General features: G+C 54.8%; 1 protein-coding gene across 1 annotated transcript in view; it reads left to right on the forward strand.

The window, feature by feature from the left end:
- LOC119091456 (myelin regulatory factor) overlaps positions 1-25,536 on the forward strand; it is a 59,724-nt gene that overhangs the window by 25,809 nt on the left and 8,379 nt on the right. The window contains exons 2-8 of the mRNA XM_037214254.1: positions 2,482-2,575; positions 9,723-9,848; positions 16,171-16,253; positions 18,031-18,182; positions 19,069-19,231; positions 23,702-23,915; positions 24,811-25,086. Coding sequence (XP_037070149.1) covers positions 2,482-2,575; positions 9,723-9,848; positions 16,171-16,253; positions 18,031-18,182; positions 19,069-19,231; positions 23,702-23,915; positions 24,811-25,086 — 1,108 coding nt within the window. The remainder of the gene's footprint in view (positions 1-2,481; positions 2,576-9,722; positions 9,849-16,170; positions 16,254-18,030; positions 18,183-19,068; positions 19,232-23,701; positions 23,916-24,810; positions 25,087-25,536) is intronic.

Genomic DNA, 25,536 nt, shown 5'->3' on the forward strand with positions numbered 1-25,536 from the left:
CATCGAGGGCTATTTCTAGTCTGTTTCATCGTATTACGCTACAGCTCCAGTTGTTTTGAATGGTATGGTATGGTGAATGGGCTCTAAATGCGCAGATATCTGGAGACCAACAGTTATGCCACAAATTACAGCATGTCCTATTGATCCCCTGCCTTTGTTCTAGAGAAAATGTTTTATTTCTTTGAATGTTATCTGTGGGACCCAGTTTGATCGCCACTTTACATACCACCGTCGCTCCGTCGGGCTGCACGCGCTGAAAACGTGGTCTCCGCGGCCCGGTCCGGGCGGACAGGCCTCGATCCGCACCCTTGGCCGACCCTTGCCTGTCTCGCGTGCGCGGGCCGACTTCTGCCGCAGCGGTCAGGTCAGCGGGCCGCGCAGCTATCTCGGCGGCGGCCGCGTGTCTGCTCGCGCCGTGTTTGTTTGCGCCGGCTTCTTACCGCGACCTCGCGGTCGGCTGCTCGCCACCGCACAGGGGCGCCATGAGTAACCTTGGCAGTGGCACGGCCTGGCGTAACGTGACGCGCCCGCGCGCGCGTTGGTGGGGCGTCACCGGCGCGCGGCGGCTCGCGCACCCGTCACGCGTGCGCGCGGTGACGCCGCCCCCGGCCACTAACTAATAACAGCTCCCGTTGCAAATCATTTAGCGGGTGCAAATACACATTCGTCATGCTATGCCTCCATCAACACCCCGTTACGGTGCGGCTGTGCGCGGGGGCGGCAGGGCGAGCAGACACATTAGGCGAAGCAGGGTGCTCGCGCCCTGATCGGCACCCTCGGCGGTGAGCAGGCGCAGACAGGTGCGGCGGGCGGTCTGGCGGCGGAGTCTGACGCCCAGCAGTCTCCCTGCAATGTGTCGAGGAGACATGCAGTCCCCTTTTCACTCCGGTGAAGCGGTATGCCATGGACACGTAACTGCATGCATAATACGCACGGGCGGGAAGCCCTGCAAAGCAGAGTCACGAGGCCAGTGACTGGGACGCCATTTAGAATATGTCACAGCAAGATAACAGGTTCCTTTGTTTCGCAAACCGTGATCCTATGTTGCGAAACGCGTTGGTTTCACCTACACAGTTACAGCCAGCATATAGTTATGGTATATCTACACTTGTGGTGGCGTCATTGCACCAAAGTTAGAGCCACAGAGTCTTCAGTGCAATCCTGCAATTTATTATCCACAAACGCCAAATGCATACCACTAACTAAAACGTACCAGCACGGTGGATGTGCACCACTCTACGGTGAAAAGCATACAGCAGTGAGCTAGCGAGCCTTTCGGCTGCTTTGGTGACAGACGTTGGTGTATGCTTCGGCGCCCGAGTAACGTCCCCGTTGGTCTCTTGCCTCCGAGTGTGCGTTTTCTCCACTGCCAGCGCGTGTTTCTGAGACGGCTCCCCCGTTATATGCAAGTTTTCCGCGCGCCAAATGCATATATCATCAGTTATTTTCAAGCAAACACTTCTTTGACATTGTTCGGCCAGGGGTCGGGATAGGCTCGGATTAACACGGTCGTGAGCTTCAGATTCGGACAGGACCCGGACAGCCGTATTGCCAGACAGCCGGACAGGCGTTGCCGACGTGACGGCGGTCGGCGCGGTATGGTAATGGCCTCCAAGGGCTCTGTGAACTCTTGAATAAATGTTTGTGTTATGCTAGTGACGGCGGGTCCTGCGAACGGCATCGTGCTTATTGGCGTGCGGCGAGCTCCAAAAAGCTGGGGTATACTTAGTCTTAGGAAAATAAATCGCTGTATGCTCGATATCATTATGTACACACACACAGGCGATGTGTGGACCCACCGGTTTTTGCACGATGGGGCATATCAAGAGCTAGTAAACTCACACAGAGGTTCCGCGTGAGTTCCGATCATTCTAAAGGTGTGACGTCACGTGGTGATGTGTCCGGAGCTACAGCTGTGCCCGCGTCGCTGCGCGTGAACTGCTCGGGCCCACGTGCGTGTAGGGCCGCCCATCGGCGCGACCAGCGTGTCATGCAGCTGTCGCCGTCGCCGTCCGGGGCAGAGACCCGGCGTCCAGCCGGTACCACGGCTGACAGCGCTGTGTGGGCGCTGCGCGTTGTTTCCGGAGGCTGCAGTCGTCCCGACTCTGCACATAAATATCGAAGCTAGAAGCCAGCGCGGCTTCCGTCAAAATCCAGCCTTTAACCGCCGCCGGGCCACCGCAGCCCCCGTTTGCGATCGGAGGTGCCGCTCTGGCGCGCCTGTGTGTGCAGCAGACGAGCGGCTGCAGAGCCGCGGATGTTGGCAGCCGAGGTGATGACAGTCCGGCTGCAGTGTTTGTCACCGAGGCAGCTGACACTGACAAGGGGGCTCTGTTGGGCCGAGAGCAACATGTCGCCCCGTTTTTCGGGAAGGCAACTGTTAACAGCGCATCGTAATTGTGTTGCCTGCACCTCCAGGAAGGAGCATCCGAGAGCAACCTCTCATTGGGCACGTGACAACCATTTCGTCTGCGTTTCCAGGCAGGAGCGACCTGGTGTCGGGAATCGATAACGACGCGTTAGACTTCAGCCAGCTGGAGAGCTACATCAACGAGAACATCGACGATGGCGCTGGGTAAGTACCTGGCAGCCCACCATGTCCGCAGGAGCTAGCACGCACTGCACCAGTGTATTGCGCATGGGCCCGCCGTACTGGTGCGGATTATGAGTTTTGGTCAATCACCTCATCCCATTGACGGGGTCCCGTGCGGGCATCGTGAGTCGTTCCGGTGAGCATCGTGCGCGTTACAGCATCGCTCAGAGCTGATAGTACGTCACGGGGTGGGGCGCTCTCTCGCGTCGTTTTCGTGACATCTCTGGGTCGATTGCTCACCGCTCTCCGCCAGCACTCCCTCATGATAGCGCGCCGTAAAGCGCTATTATCGCGCGCGCGCGCGCTGGACCTTAAGGAGGGTTGTTGTGGTTCGCTGGGTGACCAGGAGCGCCCAATAATTATTTCGCGTGCTGCCCCCTGACTCCGAAATGCTGATGTGTTTGCGAGTTCCAATTATAATTGGCAGTTTATGGGCCCGGTTAAATGGTGGAACCGCACTCCCAAACGGCCGGATTAATGCCTCCGGCTTTAATTACTTGGGGCGGTGTCCGGCGCTTCGGAAAGTCACAGCCTGGGCGCCCGGTCGGAATCCGCAGCTCCGGGGGGCGCCGAGGCTGAAAGCTTTGACGCGCTGGCGGCTGGCTGTGACCGTCGGTTTGACGCGCAAGTGCTGGACCAGGCCTGGTTGTTGGGAGGTGGGAGGGAGGTTTCGCATTGTTGCGTTGATTGGCTAGCCGCGCCACGGATGAAAAACGATGGATTAACGGCGTGGACAAAGGTGGTAAGGCCAAAGTCGTTTCACCTTCAGGTGTGCAAGCTACAGCTATCTCAGTCTTTAGATTGGACCGTGTTGAAATAATCTAGATCTTGTCAAAGCGGAGTATTGAGCATTTATAGGGGAATTGATGACTCGATCTCGACGGTGCTGACAATTCTAGCTATCTGATTTGGTTAGCCGTCTTAGGTATACCACATTACTTAAGTATACCGCATTAGGTATACCACCAAATGGCCGTAATAAAATGGCTGCAAACACGATATTTTGAGGAAATGCTGAAAGGATGTACGTGTATGTACCCCCATAACGTATGAATAACAGCTTATGCCCCAAACCCCAGTGACCATGTTTTTACTGGATAGCATGAAATTGTTTTATCGTCCCAGGGGCGGTCAACGCAGTTATGTTCAGGACACGCCTTTCTCATGTACTTCAAACATATAGCGCTCTAATGCACCGCTACACTGGCCAAAATGCTCGGGAGACATGCTCCCGTTTTCCCCCGATGTGATGCTTTCCCAATGGCTCCCGGCATGGCAGAACGCGCTCATCCACTCAGCACGCGTCACGAGGCGTGACATCGATCGGGAATGACGAACATTTCCGTGGATTTTGTGTTTAAGCGGGCGCCGGTCTTTACTCGGCGTGCGCGGCTGCGGAGGGATTACCCGACTTGGGTTGTCGGGGTAATCCCCCCGGTAATTTTGATGATGATTCTGGGTTCAGTCAATTTCCTCTGGTTCTTTCCATCAGGAACTCTTATTTTCCCTTTGAAACGGCGATTTTCGCGGAACACTTACTGCGAACTGCTCGTTCATTACTGCAATAAAAAACATTATATTTTCGATAAGACATGTCGTGGCTTCACCAGCGTGCGTCCTAATCATCTGTGCCTTTGGCTATATGACCATAGTTTTTTTGTAATAAGTTATCTGATAGTTATTTGTGATATTTAGTGTCTTTAGTTGAACGTCGGGAAATTGGGACATGATGAATGTGTATTAATGTCGGATGCCCTTATACTTAGAACTGAAAAACACTGAATTGTGCTACTAGCCGGTCATGAGTTATAAATGCATTAACGATCAGACAATTGGCCAGCAGTTATCCCACGTCATAAATGAACGTTAGGTTAACTAGTGAGGTGGTTATGAATGCTGCATTAGCCATGGCATCGGCCAAATTCCCACGGTATGCGTTAGGGCACGTGTTGATCGATCATTGTGATGCTGCCCTCGACCACGATGCTCCATTTGTGGCAGGGGGGTGTAGCGCTGTTACGGCGGTGGAGTGGCGAGACGGTTGTGCCATGTTGTCCTCAGCAATGTAGAGCGACCGATGTGTATGACAGGATCTGCTGCTATCACACGAAACAATTCGCTATAAGTTTTACACACATCAACGATGAAAATCCCCTTTTTGCGCCTGTGTAGACTCCAGCAGCTCTTGTATATGTTAAATCGGACATGCGACTGGAGTGAGAAAACAAGATTCATTCTCACGTCGCATAAGCGCTTAGTGATGACATCCAGCTGCTGACCCACGCGCGCAAATCCCTGATGACAGATGGCACGGGCGTTTGGCGGTCATTCCATGGGCCCGGCAAGACCACGCCTTGCCTTATTGCGACACCCTCGCGGCTCAGTGTCACGCTGGGCTGTCCACCGAAGCGCACTGATAGCACAACACCCCCACCCCACCCCCCGGGGCATCGGCCCCCATTGTCGTCCTGCAAGAACCGAACCCGGTCACCATACGTTACCCGTCTTTGTGCCGCGCATCAAACGCGCACAAAAGACTTCCCGCGGCTCCGGCTCGGCGCCGGCGCCGCGGCCGAAGCCACGGCCGCGGGCGCTGTGCGGCGGTAGGCCGCCGTGTGCGGGATCGATTCGACATTGCTCTCACCTGGACGCCCGGTCTGCCCGCCGGGCATTGTCTCCCGGCGGCGGCTGACGGCGTGATGAATGATCGGGCCCCAATCAACGCCGCTCGTTTATAATCAGACGAGCTGGCGATCAGGCAGGTTTGGGGAAGGGGAGGGGGGGGGGGGGGGGGGGTCCACGGTTCGGTGCAGAACGGCGAGGTGTGTGGCGTTCGGGAGCGAGCCTGACTGCACCCAGCCATTGAACGACGCGATGCACTTTTTCTATGATGCGGAGTTTCAGCCAACACTGATATTTGTATATTTGACCAACCATGTGACATTTGACGTCGCAAGGTTACCACTGGCGGGGCCACGAGATGCCCGCACACACGTGTGTGTGTGCGCGAACATTATTTCTTCGACTTCTTGCGTGACCTGCTGCGTCGTTTCGGTTCGTGCTGACACTCAGGAAAAATTGTCAAGATTCAAATCGCCTACTAAATGTTGTGAAATGCGCGGATTGTTTGCGAATCTTGTGGTAGTTTTTCAGGCACATAGCCATTATTTTTGCCAAGAAGAGGGGCAAAACCAAATTTTCCTCCAAGATCTTGCGCATATTGATCGAGTTCCTGTAAAATAACTCAGTATCCAATGTAAGCCTCCTGACTCAGAGGCCCTGGCGCCGCTCCCACCCGTCCCCCCCCCCCCTTGGCTACGTCCTTGGCGACGCTAGTTTTGTAAATTGATTTGTACGAGTGTGCATGAAAGATGTTCTTTGAATAGCATTTGGTCTACAAATTTCATGCGAATTGATAAGAAGGTATGTAGTCATGCCGCTGGCTGTCACGAAGACTGATGCGATTTTTTCAAATGCGAGTCCTACATTGAATGAGCAGGCAAGGAACAAATGCTGGATACCGCGGCAGTCAAGCTAACGTTAAGAAGAATAAACAACTACAAAAGCTGAGAAAACTAACGCTAGAAAGATGAAATGTCCGCCGGGAGTGGGCCACGGCCGCTAGTCCTTCAAATCGGTCATTGACTCCGTAAATGCTTCCCACTCCACAAACTAGTCACGGAATCTCGCTTCGCCACCGACGCGGTTTGAACAGCTAAAAACGGCGTTCCACCGAAATCTCAACTGCACAAACTGTACAAAAATGCGATGACTTCTGCATAGCCATGCTTGCTGTGCAGTATGGTCACGACTTGCAACGCACGAAACTGGTCGTGTGCCCTAACCGGCTGCAAAAGCTTTACTGCAGCAAGAAAGGTAAATAAGTGACTTGACGGTCAAATTCCGGGATTGTGCGACTAAAATAGGTTTCAGTGTTTGCAGACGCGGCCTGTAGCTCATCAACAGCTTTTTTCACTGAGATTATGATGAAATTAATTTCGGTTATGTAACTTATTTTGAATCAGACACGATCACTTAGTGATCTCCTAGCGTGTAGAAATATCAAACCCATGTCGATCGCTCAATATGAATCACATTTCGTGAACCGCGCAGATTTGCAGGCAAACCGAGCATTCATGTTTCATAGACACTTTATGGAAGTTTTGGGAGCGGTTAGTAGTAATATATTTCGGTGATGTTCCTGCTTTGTCGATTAAACGGTACTCTTAGCCCTTTTCCGCCATCCTTTTAGCCCGGCATTGGTGGCTGGGTAGATGTTGCGTCATTTACGTGGTTACGTTCCATTAATCAACACCAATCCATTACGTTCGGCTCCGTTATATTCATTTCCCAAATGGCACTGGCACGGCAGATAACATAACGTTCTACAACATTCTGGTGCAGCCGCCGAATGTGTTGCCGTTGGAGTCCGGCGGCCATTTGACTGAGACTTGGGGTCAGGTTGAACAAGAAGGTTGACACGACCCTGCCGTGATATTCTAATGCGATGCCGGCGCCGCTGACTCCGAGCTCTGCAGCAAAGCCCCTGAATAAATAAGGACGCAGGCAGCCAATCATCACCGTTGCCATGCCAACGTGGAGCCAAGATTGGTCGATTAATTTGCTTGACGGGACGCCCAGCATTGTTTGATAATTCGCGGGCGTGCTGTATTATGCTAATGGTGGGTGAATTCCTCCAAGCCTCGCAAAGAAGTTCGTCAAGGAAGGAATGGGGAACGGAATTGTCTCAGTTTGCCCATTAGTAGAGTGTGTTTTCTTACGGATGTGGCTGCAGGCCAAGCGAGTTTAAGTGGGCGATGGCAATATTTTCAGTTTGCGTGGACCTGCCGTCACAAAAATTGTAGAAGGTACTATCTGTGCGTCATTGATCTCTGCATCATGTAGTTTTCACCGGCAGCAAGTACCCTGCTTTTATGTTACTGCTATTCAAGTTTCTGCTTTTTGCAAACACGTTCAGTGCATAATCTTATCTTGCGACATTCAGCCTGAATGAAATGCTGCGCTCCATTCGACCAAGATGGCAAATGTAACTCGCTAATTTAGAAAAGGCCGCGCGACCCGGTTGGAAACTGTGGCTTGGCTTCGTCGACCCCACGTCGCGTTGATACAAGTCAATACCTCTTGACGAAGGAGAGCGAGAACTGATGTCATATAAGCAAAATCACGGGTATGCGACCTATAACATGACTTCACGCTTTACATAATTGATAAGAATTGGTGCAACGTGGGTGAAACCCTGGGCAGAGCTTATTTTATTTAGTTTATAAATATTGTGGGTAATATTGTATTATATATATATATATATATATATATATAATAAAATAGATATTGTGAGTACCGACACCCAGAAGATTATCGGCATGAAGCTCAAGGTATCCCAGGTTCATGTGTTCAGAAAACCACAATTTAGTACTGGTTGTGCTCAAGTTTTTCATTCACAGTCATCTCCATTCACGTTGATTTGACTGTTATCAAAATAAACAAGTTAAAGTTTAATTGCACTGCTTCCTTAATTTCTGGTGATTTAGAACTAAAGCATTGCAACATATGTGAGTGAGCAACAGATGGATACAGCTGATCATGAATGAGTAACGGGTGGATATGGTCACGAAACCATGGGATGCAAGTGGGCCGGGTATAGGAAGTCGTGTCTGCGAAAGCTTCCGTAGCAGGTCACATCCCCCCGGGCGCCGGCTGGGACCTGTCCGTTGTGAGCCATACTTGAGCGTTGATGACAGATCTTAGCAACCTTATCAGGTGAAGAAATACCATTAATTGCGTGGTGTATGTGAATATGCCGTCAATATTTCACCATTCGGCTGTGGAAGCAATGCGCCAGCAATTCGCGGAGCAGTACCCCCAAACTGGCTCCCGAGTGCTCCCGAGAGGTTCTCCCGCTCGTGGCCGTAGCGGGAGAAGACGGGTTTTAAAAGCCACGCGGAGATCAGGCCAGTTCATGTGATCAATATCCACTTGAAACTTTTGCATCGTTTGCAATCTTCATTCACATTCACCGAAATTGTACATCACTCAATTGTTTGGAAAATATCAGCATAGTCGCGTGCGACTGATATTCAGGCAATTTTCAAGAGGTGTGAGAGCGTGAAGTGAGGGAACGAACGCATGAAGTGGACATCAATGAGCCCGTGCCTGCGGAACTCTCGCGAAATATGGACCTTTCATGACATTGACGAGATCTACTTGTATGTGTTTTCAAAGAAGTATAACTTTATTAGCTCGCGTTACGTCATCAAGTATATTGTTTTGGTCGATAACTCTCACGTTTGTCACCACATCACTCTCTCGATGCTGCACAAGGCGCCAAGTCATAATGACTGAAGGTTAAGTTTGGACAGAGCTATGTTAACTCAGAGGTTGTACTGTACATCTGGCGTCTGGAAATTCAGTTCAAACAGCTTGGCAAATCAATGTGCTGTACTAGTCTGGCATGTCGGCCGCCATGCGTAAAGCACCACGCATTTTTCAGGATCGTTACGCCGCCTAACATCCGTGGTATGTGTGTGCTTTAATGGGACTGCGTCTGCCAAAGTGTTCTAATTTTGTTTGTCCCGGAATAAGAACTAAAAAGTGTGAATAGAAAACGTATACAAATAGCATAAACATGTGTCCGATCCTGAGTTTTTGCATCGGATTTTAAAACGTTCCTGAGCCGTACAGAGCCGGAGTTTTGACCCGCCTGGCTCGCCGCATTTCCTAATAGTGCGTGCTACAGCTTGTAGGTCGGTTCAACGCCTTCAAAGCCAGCTGATAAGCTCGACGCCATGCAGTCATGCTCATGTACTCGCACGCATGCATGCGTTATAGAGGTTTCCCGCAGTATTCAGATCCCGGCACCGTGGAGAGAACTTGCAGAGAAGAGCCTTAGCGTGCAGTCACGCATACCCATTACCATATCCAGCGTTAATGGCCGGGATTTAAAGCGCGCGGCGTGACCGTTGCTGCAAGGCATCGGATTCGGAGCTCTGGCTGGCACTGCCCGGGCGCCCACCTGCGCTGGAGACGGCTGGCGGGGAAATCCGGTGACCCCTCCCCCGGCTCCCCCGAGAGGAACGGAAGAAGCCGTGACATCCGTACGCGTCTGTTGCAGGGAGTTCGCGGATGGCCTGTCCGGCCCAGAGGCGGCCAAGTACGGCGCCGACCCGGAGTCGGGCGGGGTTCGCGGCGGCCTGCCCGCCTCCGGGTTCCTCTCCTGCAAGACGGGCACCTCTCAGCCGTGAGTGACCTGCTCCCCCCCCCCCCCCACCCACCCGACCTGCCGCCTGTGACTCACGTTACGAAAAGTATGTGGGGCCATTTGCTGCTGCGTTTCCGCCTCCGATTTACAGCGTTGTGTTATCCATGAATTGGTGATGCCGTAGGTGGCAAAGATGTAGCATGTTAGCGAAGAAACGGAAGTGGTGGATCGTGAGACGGAAGGCTCGCGAACTTCGTGACACCGAGGTCAACGATTAAGTATTTACCTGCAGCACAGTTATATCACGACGGTATCTGCATTACGTCGTTGCCAAAAGTCGGGAGACAAAAGGCATGCCGCACCTTTGTCGCCACGTCCGCCGCTTTGATTCACGAGTGCCGTCCTGGACCGACGGTTCACAATTTGCAGGCACATTTGACTACAGCGACCCCGCACACTCTGTTGGCGGTCCTCTTTCTCTCTCCCCTCCCCGCGCCTTCAGCCACAAACCACATGCCATGATGCACCAGCTGCAGCTGCTGACCCAACTCTTTGTTGAGCCGCGCTTCGGCAGACATTGCCATGACTCATTGACTTGCTGTTGCGCGACCGCGTGACCAAACAAGCAAACATTGGGGGTCGGCGCCTGGCCAGAGTCCGAGCAAACACCCCGCGGGTTTGCGTTTGGCCGGAGTCCCTAGTTACACCACAGCGGGGTCAGCAGCCACCTGGCCCAGTGGCGGCCCTCTGACCTCGGCACCAACGCGCACGGCTCTGCAGAGTCCGAGTCTGAGCTGGTAGGGGCGTGTCACGGTCGCCCGGAGGGCGCGCGGCAACACGCCTCCGCTCCCGCCTTCACGGCAAGCCGACGTACGATGGCATGATTCACATTTCCGCGGCTTTACGACTGCCCCAGTGCAGGATGTCTTGCCTCCGGCGGGAAGCGGGCTCGCCACATGTCTCCTCCGTATCAGCCGCAGAGCCTGGCGGGCAAGGTGAAGCCGAATTGTGCTCCCTGTGCTCCGCCGTTCGAGCTGATCGGACCATTGGGGTGATGTCGTATGCCCGGTACCACACTGGCCCTCCTCATGTCAGTGTCAGTCACAGGCGCCCCTCACCGGTCACGACCTCCTCACTCCTCTCACCGGTTGGTATCCCTCGCCCCTCACCGGCCACTGCTCCCCGCTGGTCAGCCGGGCAGCCACCTCTTCACCCCTCACCGGCCACCTCTTCCCTCGCCGGCGATTACCTTGGGCGTCTGATCGCAAGGACGCACCGATGCGCCGCACGCGAGGTGTTCCCATCCTAGGTGCGGACATACCGCGGGACAGACGTGCGGCTTCCGTCAAACGCCGACGCTCGAAACCGTGAGAACGTGCAGGTCGAAGTGAGCCGTTCTCGGCGGCGGACTCGCGGCCCTAGTGATACATTGGGAGCCGTGTACGTGCCAGCCGCGCTCCAGCGAGCCGTTCCGAGCGACGAGCGTGCGACCCGCGGCGCGCGGCCTCAGCTGCGGACGCGCGGCCGCAGCTGAGGCGCGCCGCCGGTGGCTGCGGTCGGCCGGCGTGTCTCTCCGTGCCCGTCGCGGCCGGGGTGACGCGGCGGCCCCGGCCGGAGCTCGGCGCTGCCCCGGTAACGGGGCGCGCAGGAGCGCAGGCAAGGTCGCCGCCCGGCTGTCCAGACGGACGGCAGGGGCGGTGTCAGACGCTCGCTTTAGGGAAGGCCGTGTTTGGTGGGGTCGCGTGTACCACGTGCGTCGCCGTGGTAAAGACCTCATTTCGTGGATGAGTCCGGAATCTTCCTAAGAGAAGCTTCCAAAAGGTTTTACATGGATATGCATTGTCCCGGTGTTTTTGTGTGTTGGTTACGCCCCTGCGTTGGACCGGCCTATGAGGAGGGCTGGAACGGCTCTGATTTGATCGCGGCCTCGCTGCTCTTAAGAGCTTTGAGTAAACGGGATCCTGCTTTGGGTTGACTTAGAACATATGAAGCAGGCAAGATTTACGGTACTGGTCTTTTCCTGGTCCTGTTAATGTGAGTTCCCTATCATTAATTTGGTACAGAAAACTTATTTTATCATAATTAATTAACCTATTTCGTGTCTTGCCGGGGAGCCTGTGCTTACTGCGCAGTTGTGCTTCTTCAACACGTTTTTCCCCGACAGATTCAGCGTGCTGAGTGGCTTCACGTGTCTGGCTGTGTACATCATTTCAGACTAAAGCCAATGATGTAGGCTGATTTTCGTTGGAGGGAAACATGACTGCCTCCACCCGCCTGACCATCTTCTCTCACAGCCGCACTTTCGTCCCACTGTCGCCCGCTCATCGTCCTGCGCCTTCGGGCTGAACAGTCGTAAAGCCAGCTTTCTCTACGCGATCGGGCCCAAGAACACACAGCCCAAGAACACACAGCCCAAGAACACACAGCCACACACAGCCCAAGAACACACAACTCCAAGTGAAAAGGTGTACAAGACATACTCTGTAAAAGACATAGCCTCTCCGTTAAAAGCCGTATTCTGTTTGGTGGATGTCCTGTGCCAGTGCACCCACACACCCGCGTTTCTTTATGGCGAATCCCGCTGAAAAAGCGTAGCGCTTCATTATGGTTACCAGCACATATCTCTTTGCGCTATATGCGTTGAGACACAACTAGTAACATACATGCGACCAAAGGTCGACCCTTGATCTAGTCATATGTTGTTAGTGGCATAATTTGGCGATGATTATGAGTGAACAACAACGACTTTCAGCGTTCGGGTAGAGATGAGGCGAATGTAGCAAATGCACGTCAGTCTCAAACTACGTACTAGGGGCCCTTGCGGCAAAATTGCAGTGAGCAATTAGTAGTAATATGATTACGATGTAAAGTGCTGCGAAAATGGCGACCGCCCCAGCTCTGTTGAGGTCTCAATTACGCTATTTCGCTGTGTTACGAAAAATTGGAAGCTTAGCTGTGGCGCATCACGTGAGCTCGGCGCCGCTTTACATTGGAGCCATTATGGGGCTGATCAGTCCAGCTGATGCTTACTGTTGAACCCACCGGCGAGTGCACTAGCTTCAAATAAGGCAACAGACGTCAAGTGGCCCTGTACACGCGCACCGTACCGGTAAATCAGCGCCCGTGACCCGCGGCTGGTTGACCTGTCTGCGTAGCACTGACAGGGTCTGCGTGTCGCGGCAGTAGCACTGACAGGGTCCGCGTGTCACGGCATACCAGCTTGCCTTGGCCATGTTTCCTTTACTATCGACGTCGGGCTGGCTTGACATTCGCGTGCGCCTGCTTGTAGTGCACAAACGAAAAGGCAATATCCTTCACGCGTGCACGCGTAGTGCATATTAGATCACGTCCAGGATCACGCACAGATCGTGGATAATTGCGCAACGCCTGCAGCTTTTTGTAATACCGCTGACCGAAGGATGCTTTTTAGCATAACGTCTCGCACTACTACGCGATGCGTTGCGCGATCGCATGACCCGCTTCGCTGGCCGTCCGGGCAATGACGCCGAAAAAGATAGAAAAGATAAACATTTCCAGACTCGGGCAGCGGGTCCGAGTTCAGGTCGCTTGGCGGGTCAAGCTGACTGAAGTTCGGACGCGTGCTGCAAAGGAAAAGCTGTGGCACGAAGCTCGGTCACGGCACGCGGACACGTGCGCTGGTCGCAGCATGGCACCGTGTGCTCGCGGCCTTAAGTTTTCCCCAGCCCACTGTCCGTGGGCCCTCACCGCCGCCGCCGCCGCCGGTGTTGGAACGGGCCGGGCAGGCAGCGGCCCGCGCTTTACGACCCCAGCCAATCAGGCGAGTGAAGCCAATTTGTGGTTTGGTCGGAGTGAGATTAATCACTTCGTAAGGCCTTTGCTTCGGACTATAATTGCACTTCATGACGGGGTTGAACCCTTTACACCTGTTGCGATTGGGGTTCATTCGTACTCCACACGGCTGGGGCGTTTGCAGGGCAAACATGCAATCGCGACAATGTCTAGTCTTTCGCGCCAGAAGAGTTCCGGCAGGAAATTCATTACATAAAAACACTAAACGCGCGCACAGGGTTACACAACACGTACATGCAGAGGATTGGACCGCGTGTGACCAAAGTGAGGCAACAACAACAGTCAGGGGCATGCAACGAGCACTCCGGTGCCTGAACGCCACGTCAGGCTGCGCGCTGGAGAGCCGTGGTCGCGTGTGCCCGCAGCACTCGCGCGCGCTCGTTTCCAGTCAGCGCGCTGGCGATTGTCCGGTCACAGCCGAGCGGGAGCTCGGCGAAAAGGCGCTGCCACGCTCGCGTGCACATGGCGCGTTTCCGCCCCGACCGCGAGAGCCGCGCAGGTCCTCGCGAAGACGAGTAGGCTCACTGACAGATGCCATGGCAATGTTACGTGGAGTCTGTTGTGGTTCTCTACGCGGTGCGAAAGCCTCGCCTCCGGCCGTTTGCATGTCCGCCCGCTAACTCCCGTCCGGGTCCGTCCAGGCCGTGTTCGGCACCGTGTTGCATGTATGCTGCTCGATCCTGACAGGTCACACCTCATCGGGGGGTGCCTGCGGTGAGATGGTATCTGAGAGCGTTGGCGTCTGGGCGCCCTCATATCTGACGTCGAGTGTGGCACGTCAGGTCGCTGTGCCGATGTCAAAGTAGGACAACTTGCTGGAACATGTAGGCTGTTGGTGACGCACCTCAAGTGGGATGTTTATTAACTTCGTTACGTCGCGTGACTAAAGGATGGAGGTGCACAGGTGACTGCGATAGTGAGCTGGGTGAAAAAGTTGCTTACATTAATATCGCTCCAGATGGTTCATTTAAATCGCAAATGACGCAGGGCATGTCACTCCTTGTCACTGCACCAATACCCCATAATTCGCTAAGTCGCTGACGTGATGGTCAATGCCCGCGGCCGTGACGCGCCGGTCCGCTTCCGCCGCCCCCGCCCCCTCGGTCCACCCGGATTCACTGTCGGTCCGTCGATTAAAACAGGCTGGCCTCGCGCCGGGAGCCGCCGCGGCCGGTTCGCGCGCCGCCAAGGACGACGCTCGCCGCCGGTCGCCCACGCTCCGGCGGGGGAGACCTGCCGCCCTCCTCCTGCGGCCAGCCGGAATGCCGCGGTGTGCCGGTGCCCGCCGCCCCTGAGAGATGGGGCGCTCCGCGGCGGGCGGCGGTGTTATGAGGGCTGGGTGTTTATAGTGACCTATGGTGTTCTGCTGAATCCTGGACGTTGCATCGCGCCAGGACCTGGGATGCCCCGTGTTCGAGGCTGAATGGCATCCGCTGGACGGGAGCAAACACGAGCCGCTGAAACACTTCTGCAGAACTAGTAGCCGTGGAACGTGCGCTCTATTTGTTCCCGGATGTTTTCCTCCCATCCAGTTATTGATGGATTGTAAAGGTCAACGTCGAGGCAACATCGGAACATCTGCCTCGAGAAACCCCGGTCGGTGCGGCGCACCGGGTACTTCCGAGCAATATTCCAGCAATGATTACTAATTCGCGGCTCTTTTTCTTTCTTTCTTTGTAGCTCGTAATCGAACATCATGCGTCGCAATCAGTTCATGATGCACTTGTGCATGTCGTCATCGCATTTGCAAAGGACGTTGGTGATGATATATTTGCCATGCGATGGTGTGTGAATGAAGTTGCTGATCAACGTTAGTGTGCAGTTCAGTCCATACATTTCAAATTAGATGTGCCAAATGGATGTCCACCTTTCATTGATTTGATTCGAAGCTGTGGGGTCGAACAAGACAGCCTCGTCCCAGATTCATCCGCAAGAGGACTTTGCTGCGGTAGTTGTAGGCCCCTGCATCCTAGAACGGGTCGATGCACCAATCATGTAATGCGGATTCAGTTAATGCGCATCATTGCAGCTTGGACATTTGGGTGACCCGTGACCGTGAAGTTGTTTAAGTTCCGTGGGGCACGCGATATCAGACTTGACTTTCGCCCAAATGACCTTTGTAAACCAGTTACTCTAACAGTGCGTGGGCTCCAAGAATCGAGCAACGCCATCCATTTATTGCGAAACCAAATCATTATTCCACAACCATGACATTGGTAAATATTGGCATTCTGAATTTGGAATAAGATGTCGAAAGTATGGAAATGGCAGCATGCAAGGCCGCTGTGCCCGTGCACAATGACTGGCACTTGCATCAGCTGGGGCGAGAGTGGTGACTCATCTTCAACATCCCGCAAGGCATCCGACAATAAATCCGTACCCAAACAAGGAATGCGCACGTAATTGAATCCCCATTAACTGAACATATTTCTGCCCCAGCGAGCCTTTGCAGCATGTTGATCGCGTTCTCAAAAGCGCGTCGCCGATGTTTTTGAGCGCGCCGTTGACACCGGTGTGCTCTTGCCTGCAGCCACCTGCCCGACAGTCCACCGGACTCGGGGTCTGAACCCCCCTTCAGCCCGCAGGATCATCCATCTCACCTACACTCACCTCGTAAGTACATGCCTCTCGCCTGCACGCACCTCGTAAGTGGATTTATCTCGCATACGCTCACCTGGTACGGGAACTATCTCACCTCCACTCACGTAACAAATGCATGCGTCTCGCCTCAGCTCACTCAATTCGACGTAGATCTTCGTCACCTGAGATCATAATGTAAGTACATCCCTAGCCCTGCACTCACATTGGAAGTAAATCTATCTCACCTGCACTTTGAGGATAGGTATGTAAAGATTGCCTCCACCCACATATTGAGTGCATCTAACTCATCTCCAGTCACCTGCATTCACATATATCGGTGTTACCTACGCTCACTTCATTAGTACACCTTCATTCATTCTGCAAGTAATAGGATAAACTGGCAGCCATTCGAATATGGTTGGAATTTATTTTATGCCGACGAGGTATCCCTTCCGTCCAAAAATAGCCTTTTTGAGTTAATGCCATGACTAAGGTACTAAATCATATCCACATTCCATGGTGCACAACTCCGTTGCCGAATGGCCGTAGCTTTTGCAATATGACGGTATGTACTTCCTGTTTCCGACGTCGAAGGCAATTTTTGTTTGCTGCACCACGACATCGTGTGTCGTAGTTGGTACTTGTTTCACAAAATCCAAGGGCTCATTCTGGTGTAATTTGCAAAATTTAAAAGCTCTCAGAAGCATGGGGAACACAAAAGCAAAGTCGAAGCTGGCAATGCTGACTTCGTTCGCCCTTCTCCATGAGTGTCTCATGTGTTTAATGAATATTGTGCTTTCCTTTATGAGGCAATGGGCAAAACTGACCCAAATTTTGGCAGACACCAGAACTAGAGGTCTCACACAGTCACATTTTACTTGCATCCGTTCTGGCACAAAAAGGCCAATTAGCTTAACTTGTTTTCCCTGCCGCTTGAAAAACTCCGTAAACAAAGTATTTTTAAAAGTCTTGTACCAGCATGCAATGAATGCCCAATGTAATGAAAATGGTGCTAGAGGCCACTCTCATCGATCAAACTTCCTGCATAACGAACTAGCGCCGGCTGGTCTCTTTGTCTGCCGGTGGTTGCATTGCTCCTGCTCCGTTACGTTGTTGCCCCCCTCCCCCTTTGGATTGTTGTTGCGCACTTTGTGTGCCGTTTTTAGGTTATGCGCTGCGCCTCGCCTATGTTTCCCCTGTGCCTCTATTTCATTTTGCGTGCATCTTTTTTTGTAAGTGTCACGCCGTCTGATCAGTCGGTCGTCCAAGAAGCCACGCGACAGCTCGTCGCGAAACCCGACCTCATCGAATAGGGCTCCGCTGGCGGTGACCTCCGCTGACCTGGTCCCGTCGGATAGGACCCCGCCGGCGGTGACCTCCGATGACCTGGTCCCGTCGGATAGGACCCCGCCGGCGGTGACCTCCGCTGACCTGGTCCCGTCGGATAGGACCCCGCCGGCGGTGACCTCCGATGACCTGGTCTCGTCGGATAGGACCCCGCCGGCTGCGACCTCCGATGACCTGGTCCCGTCGGATAGGACCCCGCCGGCGGTGACCTCCGATGACCTGGTCTCGTCGAGTAGGACCCCGCCGGCTGCGACCTCCGCTGACCTGGTCCCGTCGGATTAGACCCCGCCGGCTGTGACCTCCGCTGACCTGGTCCCGTCAGATAGGACCCCGCTGTCTGTGACCTCCGCTGACCTGGTCCCGTCGGATAGGACCCCGCTGACGGTGACCTCCGCTGACCTGGTCCCGTCGGATAAGACCCCGCCGGCTGTGACCTCCGCTGACCCCGCCGCGTCGTCCACAGATCAGAAGCCGCTGTCGGCTCACCTGACCGATCTCTCCGAGGCGCCGCACCCGTTCATGATGGGCGGGGCGCGAGGGCCGGCCCAGGTGCAGTTCCACGGCGCCCCCTCCACCAGCCAGCCGCAGCTTCCGCCGCCAGGCATCTCGTCACAGGTCAGCGAACCCGCCGCCGCGGCCAGGTCTCCGCAGTTTCCGGGGCTGGGAGCGGCCGGTGTGTGCGGAACGCTTTCTCGTTGTGTGGGTTGGGAGTCCCAGGCTCCAGCATGGCGCGCTGGTTGGAGGAACGGCTCTGCGAATGCGGCGTCGACAGGGAAATGAATGGATCTGTGCAGATATGTGACGCATCCGTAGGTCGGCGCTCCCGGCCGACCGCTACAACCGGACTGTCCATTGATGTGGCTGTCATATTGGCGTCAAGTACTGCGGCAACACACCGATGAAGTGTTGGCATGCTCCGTGCTAAATTACTGACCCACTTCTGTTTAATCCCAGCATTGTACATACGCATGGGTAGGACTTGGAATACTTGTCATGATGATCAGAGACTCGTAACTCCATTTCACTTTCTCATTCCCGTTCTTTAGACTGCCGCTACCAAGTAGGAACTTACGACTCGGTGCTACGGCATTCGAATTGCATGCTCGTCACATTTTCCTGGAAGTCAAACTTCAGCTCCTTTATTTGAAATGTCCTGCACGGCACTGTCCCAGCCTTGAGCCTGAAATAGTCTTATGTTCCATCCCCTAATCCATGTCCAGAGATATTCAACAAAAGCCTGTGTATTGAAGCGAAGCTGGCTACGAAAATCACACGGAATATACCCATATAGGCACGGCGAGATGGCACCAACCGTGAGGCAGGTTTTTACGCCAAAATGCATTGGCACGCTTTTAGAATGAACCGGGTATATCACGAGCGCGGCTGTCGACAACACGCGAGACCAAGCACCCTCCTCCTTGTCCGGGACGGCACCGGCCTGGCCGCCGTCGCGCGTCGGCTCACACCGGCGCGGGTCAGCTGACACCGGCGCGGTCCCCAGATGGCCATGTCGAGCATGGGCCCGGTGCCCCTGACGGCGTTCGGGTCACCGCTGGCGGCCCAGGGTCCGGCTTACTCGCCGGCCGCCCAGCCGGCAGCGCCAAATAAGAAGCGCAAGCTGTCATCGTCCGAGCTGCTTAACCTGCCCATCAAGCAGGAGCCAGGTATGTCACCGGTGTCGGGTGTGTCGTGGGTCTTGTGTGTCGGATGTGTCACGCGTCGGCCGTTGTCAAGCGCGTGATGTGTCGCGGTTGTTGGGAGCGGTGTAATGTCGCGGGCGTCAGGCGCGCGGCATTGACACGGCGCGCGCGCGGCTGGATAACGCATGTCAAATGTGTCACGGGTGCCAGGTGTGTCCAGTGTGTCAGGCGTGTCGCGTGTGACAGGTGTGTCACCTGTTATGCTTCACGTTTGTCAGGTGTGCCGTGCGTACCATTGAAACGAGGCGTAAGGCGTACAAAACGCGCCACGTATGATGCGTACACCATATATGTGTGTCTGTCCTGGGCGTGAGAGACCCGTGGCACCCGTGTCATGCACCTGTGTCATGCGACAAGCAAGTAACAATTATGATAACAATTATGGTGTAGTCAGGTGTCATGTGTGTCTAGCATACCAGTGCAACACGTTGGTTGGTTTATCAGGTGTCATCTGTCTTGTGGCATGCTTCGTGCAATCAGAGGTGATATATGTCCGGTATTTCTATGCAACACGTATGTCAATTTGTCAGGTAGCGTTTGTCCTGCACGTCACATGTGTCGTGTGATGTCGCACGAGGCCCGGAGATGTGAGGTTGAGATTACTTTGGTCCAAGGCACACATGCGACGAATACTTTTGAAATGCACGGGGAAAAGTATTGCTCCAACGTGAACTGAATTGTGGGTGAAGTCACCGTTGCTCGAGCACCGGTGCGGGGTGCTTCCATAATTTGAGGTCGTGGTCACTTTATTGCATGCGCAGCGCTGCTTTGAGCGGGAGTCAAGCCCGTGCTCAAAGAGAGTAGCTGCTGAAACGCATTCGTGATGTGGAGTGAGACACAGGTCTGCCTCGTTGCTACAGGCTGCCGCTGACAGCCGTAACACCATGGCTATCATGGCACACCCCACGTGTCGCGCTGGGCTGCGGCGGGGTGGCGCACGCGCCCGGCGGTACATAGGTCGTGCTCTATCGCTTCGCCGGACAGATGGCCTCTGCTGGGCGGGGGCGGGGACGTCAGCGTTTCACCTGGAGCATGTAGCGAAGGGAGGGAAAAGCGTCCGCGCCACAGCACCGGCCGTTTTCCGATGTGTTTTGGCAGCCGGGCATGTGACGTGCTCTGCCCGTCCTGTAACGTAATCCCTGCATGCAGGTCGTTGTACACTACAATTGTGGCGCGGCCTGAAATCGGACGCTCGTGGGGTTGCGATATGGCACGGCCCTTGCAGATTTCGTGCTGCGATGTGTCCGTGTTTTCCACAAACCGGTCGACTCGAGCGCGCTCGCGGCCCGCACCTGCAGACCCGCAGCACCCGCTCGTCTATGCGCATAACGCAAGCCATGTATGTCGAGCATGCTCGCAGCCTGCGACGGCTATTTGGTGTTTTATGATCGAAATGATGCATGCTCATGCACTAAAACATACGCGTTTGCATCGACTGGATTTCAACTGAACAAGTTTCAGCCTGGCATGCATGGGCGCGGTTGTGACAGCCTTTTTGGATTGGAGAAAATCCCGTTCGTCTTTTTTTGTCGATCAACCCGTTTCCAACCAACGCCAGTGGGCTAGCTCTGCTCACATGGGACTGTCGCGCTGTGTTTGCCGGGGTCCACAACCTGCTGAAGACGCGGCACATGTCTCGCCCTTGCCATATGCGCTGCGCATACATGCGGTGTGCGTTCCATGCGCGGTGATACAGGAACGAAGCAGCCCAGTCACTCTGTTATTCCGAACGACGTTCAGTCTTCAGCCGCTCACGGTCAAAGAGTGCCGAACGCTCTCCGGAGCTGATCGCGGCCTCCCGGCCCGACCCTCCCGGCTAAGAGTCTCGCCGTTCCCCGCGGCGCCCGGAGAGAGGGACGCCAGTGTTGAACGGCCTTACACGTCGACTGCGTCGTTAAGCCCCGAAAGCTACCATATGTAGCAGCGCGGCTGCAGCCCAGCCGAGCCCGGAGGTGCGGCCCGCCCGCGCCGCGCGTGCGGCTCCAGCGCGGCCTTGACCGTTGGCCAGCTGTTGCGCCCACGTGACCCGCGGCTGGCCGCGTCGGTTACGCCACACCGCTGACGTGGGACGCTTCGCTGCCACCCCCGGCAAGTACATTCATGCGTCGCCGGCACGGACACCAGTGTCGGGCCTGCGCGGCGCTATGTCCCTCCCGTCAGTCCGCCGAGGGGGTATGTGTTAGGTACAGAAATAATACGTGGCGACGCTGTGCTCCCTCCCTCACCCCCACCCTCACCTGCCCCTCTGTTACGCTGCCATAAAAGCAACAGGTCGTCATTTAAGCCAACTCGTTTGCGCGGCGCAGTGAGTGGAAAAACCCGCGGGGGAATGAATCGTGCGTGGAAACGTATGCTCCCATTGGGACAATGAGTGACACCAACGGCTGTGTCCGGCCTCCCGGCGGTCGTCACGGTCGCGACCGCGTCAGAAGCGGACATGTGGGGCGACCAGGCGTCACACCTGGCGCCGCGCGCCTGGCTTCGGCGCGTCAGGTGCGCTCCGGGCAGCTGACCCCGAGTCGGCCGGTAGTGGTTACCGACGCGACGCCGCTGTTCGTATCGGAGGCAGTCGTTGGTCGTGAGAGGTACATTGATCATCAGAGGACGCCATTGGAAGAACGTTCGCTCTGTGGAGAAATGCGTGCATGCTGTCTGGAAGCCGAAGTTTCTGCTGTGCTGGCTGCTCTTTCAGACGCGTTGAACTAGCAGCACTTTAAGGCAGACTTCACAGGGGCGCTGCCGTCGGCGACCTGTGATTTCCTGCTGAAGCCTCGCTTCACGCTCGCACGTAATCGTTTCGTATCAATCGCGGTCGGCAGTTGGACAATGACAGCCAAATCGTCTGCTTCGGCGAGTGCGGCGCGGCCGCCGAGCCGCGGCGTTTGTGGCGCAGTCGTCGGGAGCTTGCCCCAGGATTGGTGGGCCGGTGCTCGTTTACGAGCTCGTGCTAGCCGGTTCCAGGCGCGTGCCCCAGCCCAACTTCGTGTAACGACCACGGCGGAAATGTGTCTGCCTAATCTGGTGAAGTTTGGCGATGCTGGCGAATGACTTGCCACCGATTCGCAAACCTCTGCTGGAAGACTACGGTCCGGACTGGCAGGTTTCTGGAAACTGATTCGTTGAGTGCGCCGGATCATTAAGGTGATGCCAATGGTGTCTAATGTAGCATCGTTTCCGGGGCGGGGGTGATGTTGGCGATTTGATCAGCACAAAGGCCCGTTTGTTTTATGATACCAGGGAAATGACGTCGGTCCGTTCATTACTGATCATGACCAGGCAATTTGCGAACAATGTGTATTGTCGCCCACTGAAATCTGGGGATGTGTTTGCAAACGACCTGCAGGCAAACTAATCACATCTGGGCATATTCAGGAGAAGTGAGTGTTTGATAGGTGCACGCTCCTAGTAATTGAAAACGGTGCTTTGAGACCAGACAGATGTCAGCCGTTTAAAACACAAAGCGACGGTTGCATTCTGATCGTACAAATGGCATTTCGATGCACTTGGCTGGTTTCTAAGCGCATCCAAACGCCCGTCTCAATCACCAAACGTTTCATAGATGCTTTGACGAGGCCTTATCCTAGTCACCGTACATTGGTCTGCCACAATTGCGCATCTTTACAACAGCAAAGTAGCTTTACACGACAGCGGTGCCTGGCAGCTCACTGGAACCACCCCTCTCCATGGTCTCGTTAGAATTCCCCCCTGCGCCGGTTTTGTGCGCCCCCGTGCCACTCCCATAGCCATGAGTGTGGCCTATTCTGCGTGTCCGTGGACAGTGGGAAACGTGGCTGGCCGCTAAACTCTGTGTGGGTTCAAAAGCCTGGCCTTATAGCGGATTAGGTATCGAAACTCTGAGTTTGTCACTGGGTATTGTGTGTCAGTGTTTTCTGCGCTCTGGGTGTCCGTTGGGCTCTGATCGTAAGTGCTCTCTGGGCTCAATGCGTGAGTCTGTTGGACTCTGTGAGTGCCGTCTGAACTCTGTGCGTGAGTGTGAGTGCCCTCTGACCTCAATGCGTGAGTGTCCGTTGGGCTCTGATTGTGAGTGCCGTCTGAACTCTGTGCGTGAGTGTGAGTGCCCTCTGACCTCAATGCGTGAGTGTCTGTTGGGCTCTGATTGTGAGTGCCGTCTGAATTCTGTGCGTGAGTGTGAGTGCCCTCTGACCTCAATGCGTGAGTGTCCGTTGGGCTCTGAATGTGAGTGCCGTCTGAACTCCGCGCGTGGGCGTCCGTCGAGCTCTAATTGCTGGCGCTCGCTGATCTCCGCGTTAAGTGTCCCGCGCACTAAAGTGAAGTGTTTTCTGCTCGGTGAGTCCCCGCCCCTGACCACCGAGCGCCGTGTGATGTCACACCGCGTGACGTTACACCGCGTGACGTTACGCCGGCCGCCGGCTGATGTCCGTTTGGGCTCGACCCGATCGGGATCGCCAGCAGGGCCGCGGGTGCCGCCGCCGTCCAACTTGGCGCCGCCGCTCTCGCTGCCGCCCATCGTCACCCAGGCCGGCCTGGAGGAGGACGACTACACCTTCGACATGTCCTGTAGCAACGACATCACCAGCTACATGGACCCCGCCTACCAGTGCATCCGCTTCACGCCGTTCCAGCAGAACCTGTGGCACCAGACGTGTGACGCCAACCTGAAGGAGCTGTGAGTTTCGCGCGAACTTCGGCGCGCCTCGTACGATGGTTGTTTGACGGAGCACTAGTTCGGGGCTTGCCATCCAAAGACCTGGTAACGAGAGCAAGCAGGTGGTGTGGTAAACCTTTGAGGGGTGTGCGCTCCGCCCGACATTCGCGTGTATATATATATATATATATATATATATATATATATATATGTACGTATGCGTGTGTGTGTGTGTGTGTGTGTGTGTGTGTGTGTGTGTGTGTGTGTGTGTGTGTGTGTGTGTGTATTATCCCTTTTTGAGGCCCGGTCGACCGCGGGTGCTTGTGCTTTTGCACAAAATGGAGGGATTTACGTTGGTTGAAATGTGGTAAATCAAGTCGATTGTTTTCAGTATGTTAAATTGAACGTATCATTGTATTTTATTCCGTTAATGGCTACTTTAGGGTGTTGGGTGAGGGCGAAGATATCTGTGTGCTCCAGAACATCTGTATGGGCAGCGCGCCGAGTTGTGGCAGTTCTCGAGTGTTGAGGCCATCGCGTGCTTTGTGTGCGCCATGATGCTTCAAAGCTGAAGAACTTAAGCCCGTACCCCATAACGGATCATTGGATTTTTACAGTGTCGTTAACCTTTTGTTGGATCGCCCAGACTTTTCAACTCTGAGTTGGTGGTCCGCCTATTCCGGGCAGGCATCCTGTATCGACCAAACAGACGCGCTGTGACGTCACCGTCCGCATCTGTAATTGAGGTTATACGATATTCGTGTTCCCACTTGTGCACAGATTCCTCCCTCCGCCTCACGCGAGCCAACTATCAAAGCTGAGACCCCTGTCATTGCGTGGCTTCTGAGTACAGTACCGTGAATGCACCTCGCGCTCCGTGATCAGATGACCGTTTTTTGTGCTCCTCCCCCGACAGGCAAACGCCCTACTTCAAGGTGGACGCCGACAAAGGCTTTAATTACTCCAACTCGGACGAGGCGTTCGTCTGCCAGAAGAAGAACCACTTCCAGATCACGTGTCACATCCACCAGCCGGTCAGCAGGCCGCACTACGTGAAGACGGCCGACGGGCTCAAGAAGATCGACGCCTTTATCGTCAACTTCTTTGGCGTGAAGACGGAGAGCCCGAACCAGTGCATCAAAGTGGAGCAGAGCCAGAGCGACCGCACCAAGCGGTGCTACAAACCAGTCGTGTAAGTGCTCTGCCCTACTACGCGACTCTAACCTGCACCGGCTCCCGTCGCTAATTTTGCACTCAGCGGCGAAGACACCTAGCGGTGGTAAAGTGAGATTTCACTGAAGTCGTCAGCCACTGGCAGCGCTGGCAAACCGGGCGGCCTTGTGCTGGAGACCGGTTAGAAAACGGGATACGCCGTCCGGGTCACGTGACCGCTATTAGGCATGGAAACCTTGGCGATGCGTCAGGCAAGGCTCCCGCAATCTGATAACAGGGATTAGTCGGCACCGAAGTCCCCTCCGCCGGCAAAATATCTCCATCCTCGACTCGTTTCCACCGCAGTCTCTGGCAAGCCGGTGTCCGCGGACGCGGGCATCCTTTTGCCCGTCCTGCTGCATGCGACGGCTGTTGGAGATCGCAGCCTGTTTTCTGAGTCTCTCATTGCACCAGATGAATACCAAATGTT

Source organism: Pollicipes pollicipes, unplaced genomic scaffold (assembly GCF_011947565.3).
Source record: "Pollicipes pollicipes isolate AB1234 unplaced genomic scaffold, Ppol_2.1 Scaffold_3447;HRSCAF=4054_pilon_pilon_pilon, whole genome shotgun sequence".
NCBI lineage: Eukaryota > Metazoa > Arthropoda > Thecostraca > Pollicipedomorpha > Pollicipedidae > Pollicipes > Pollicipes pollicipes.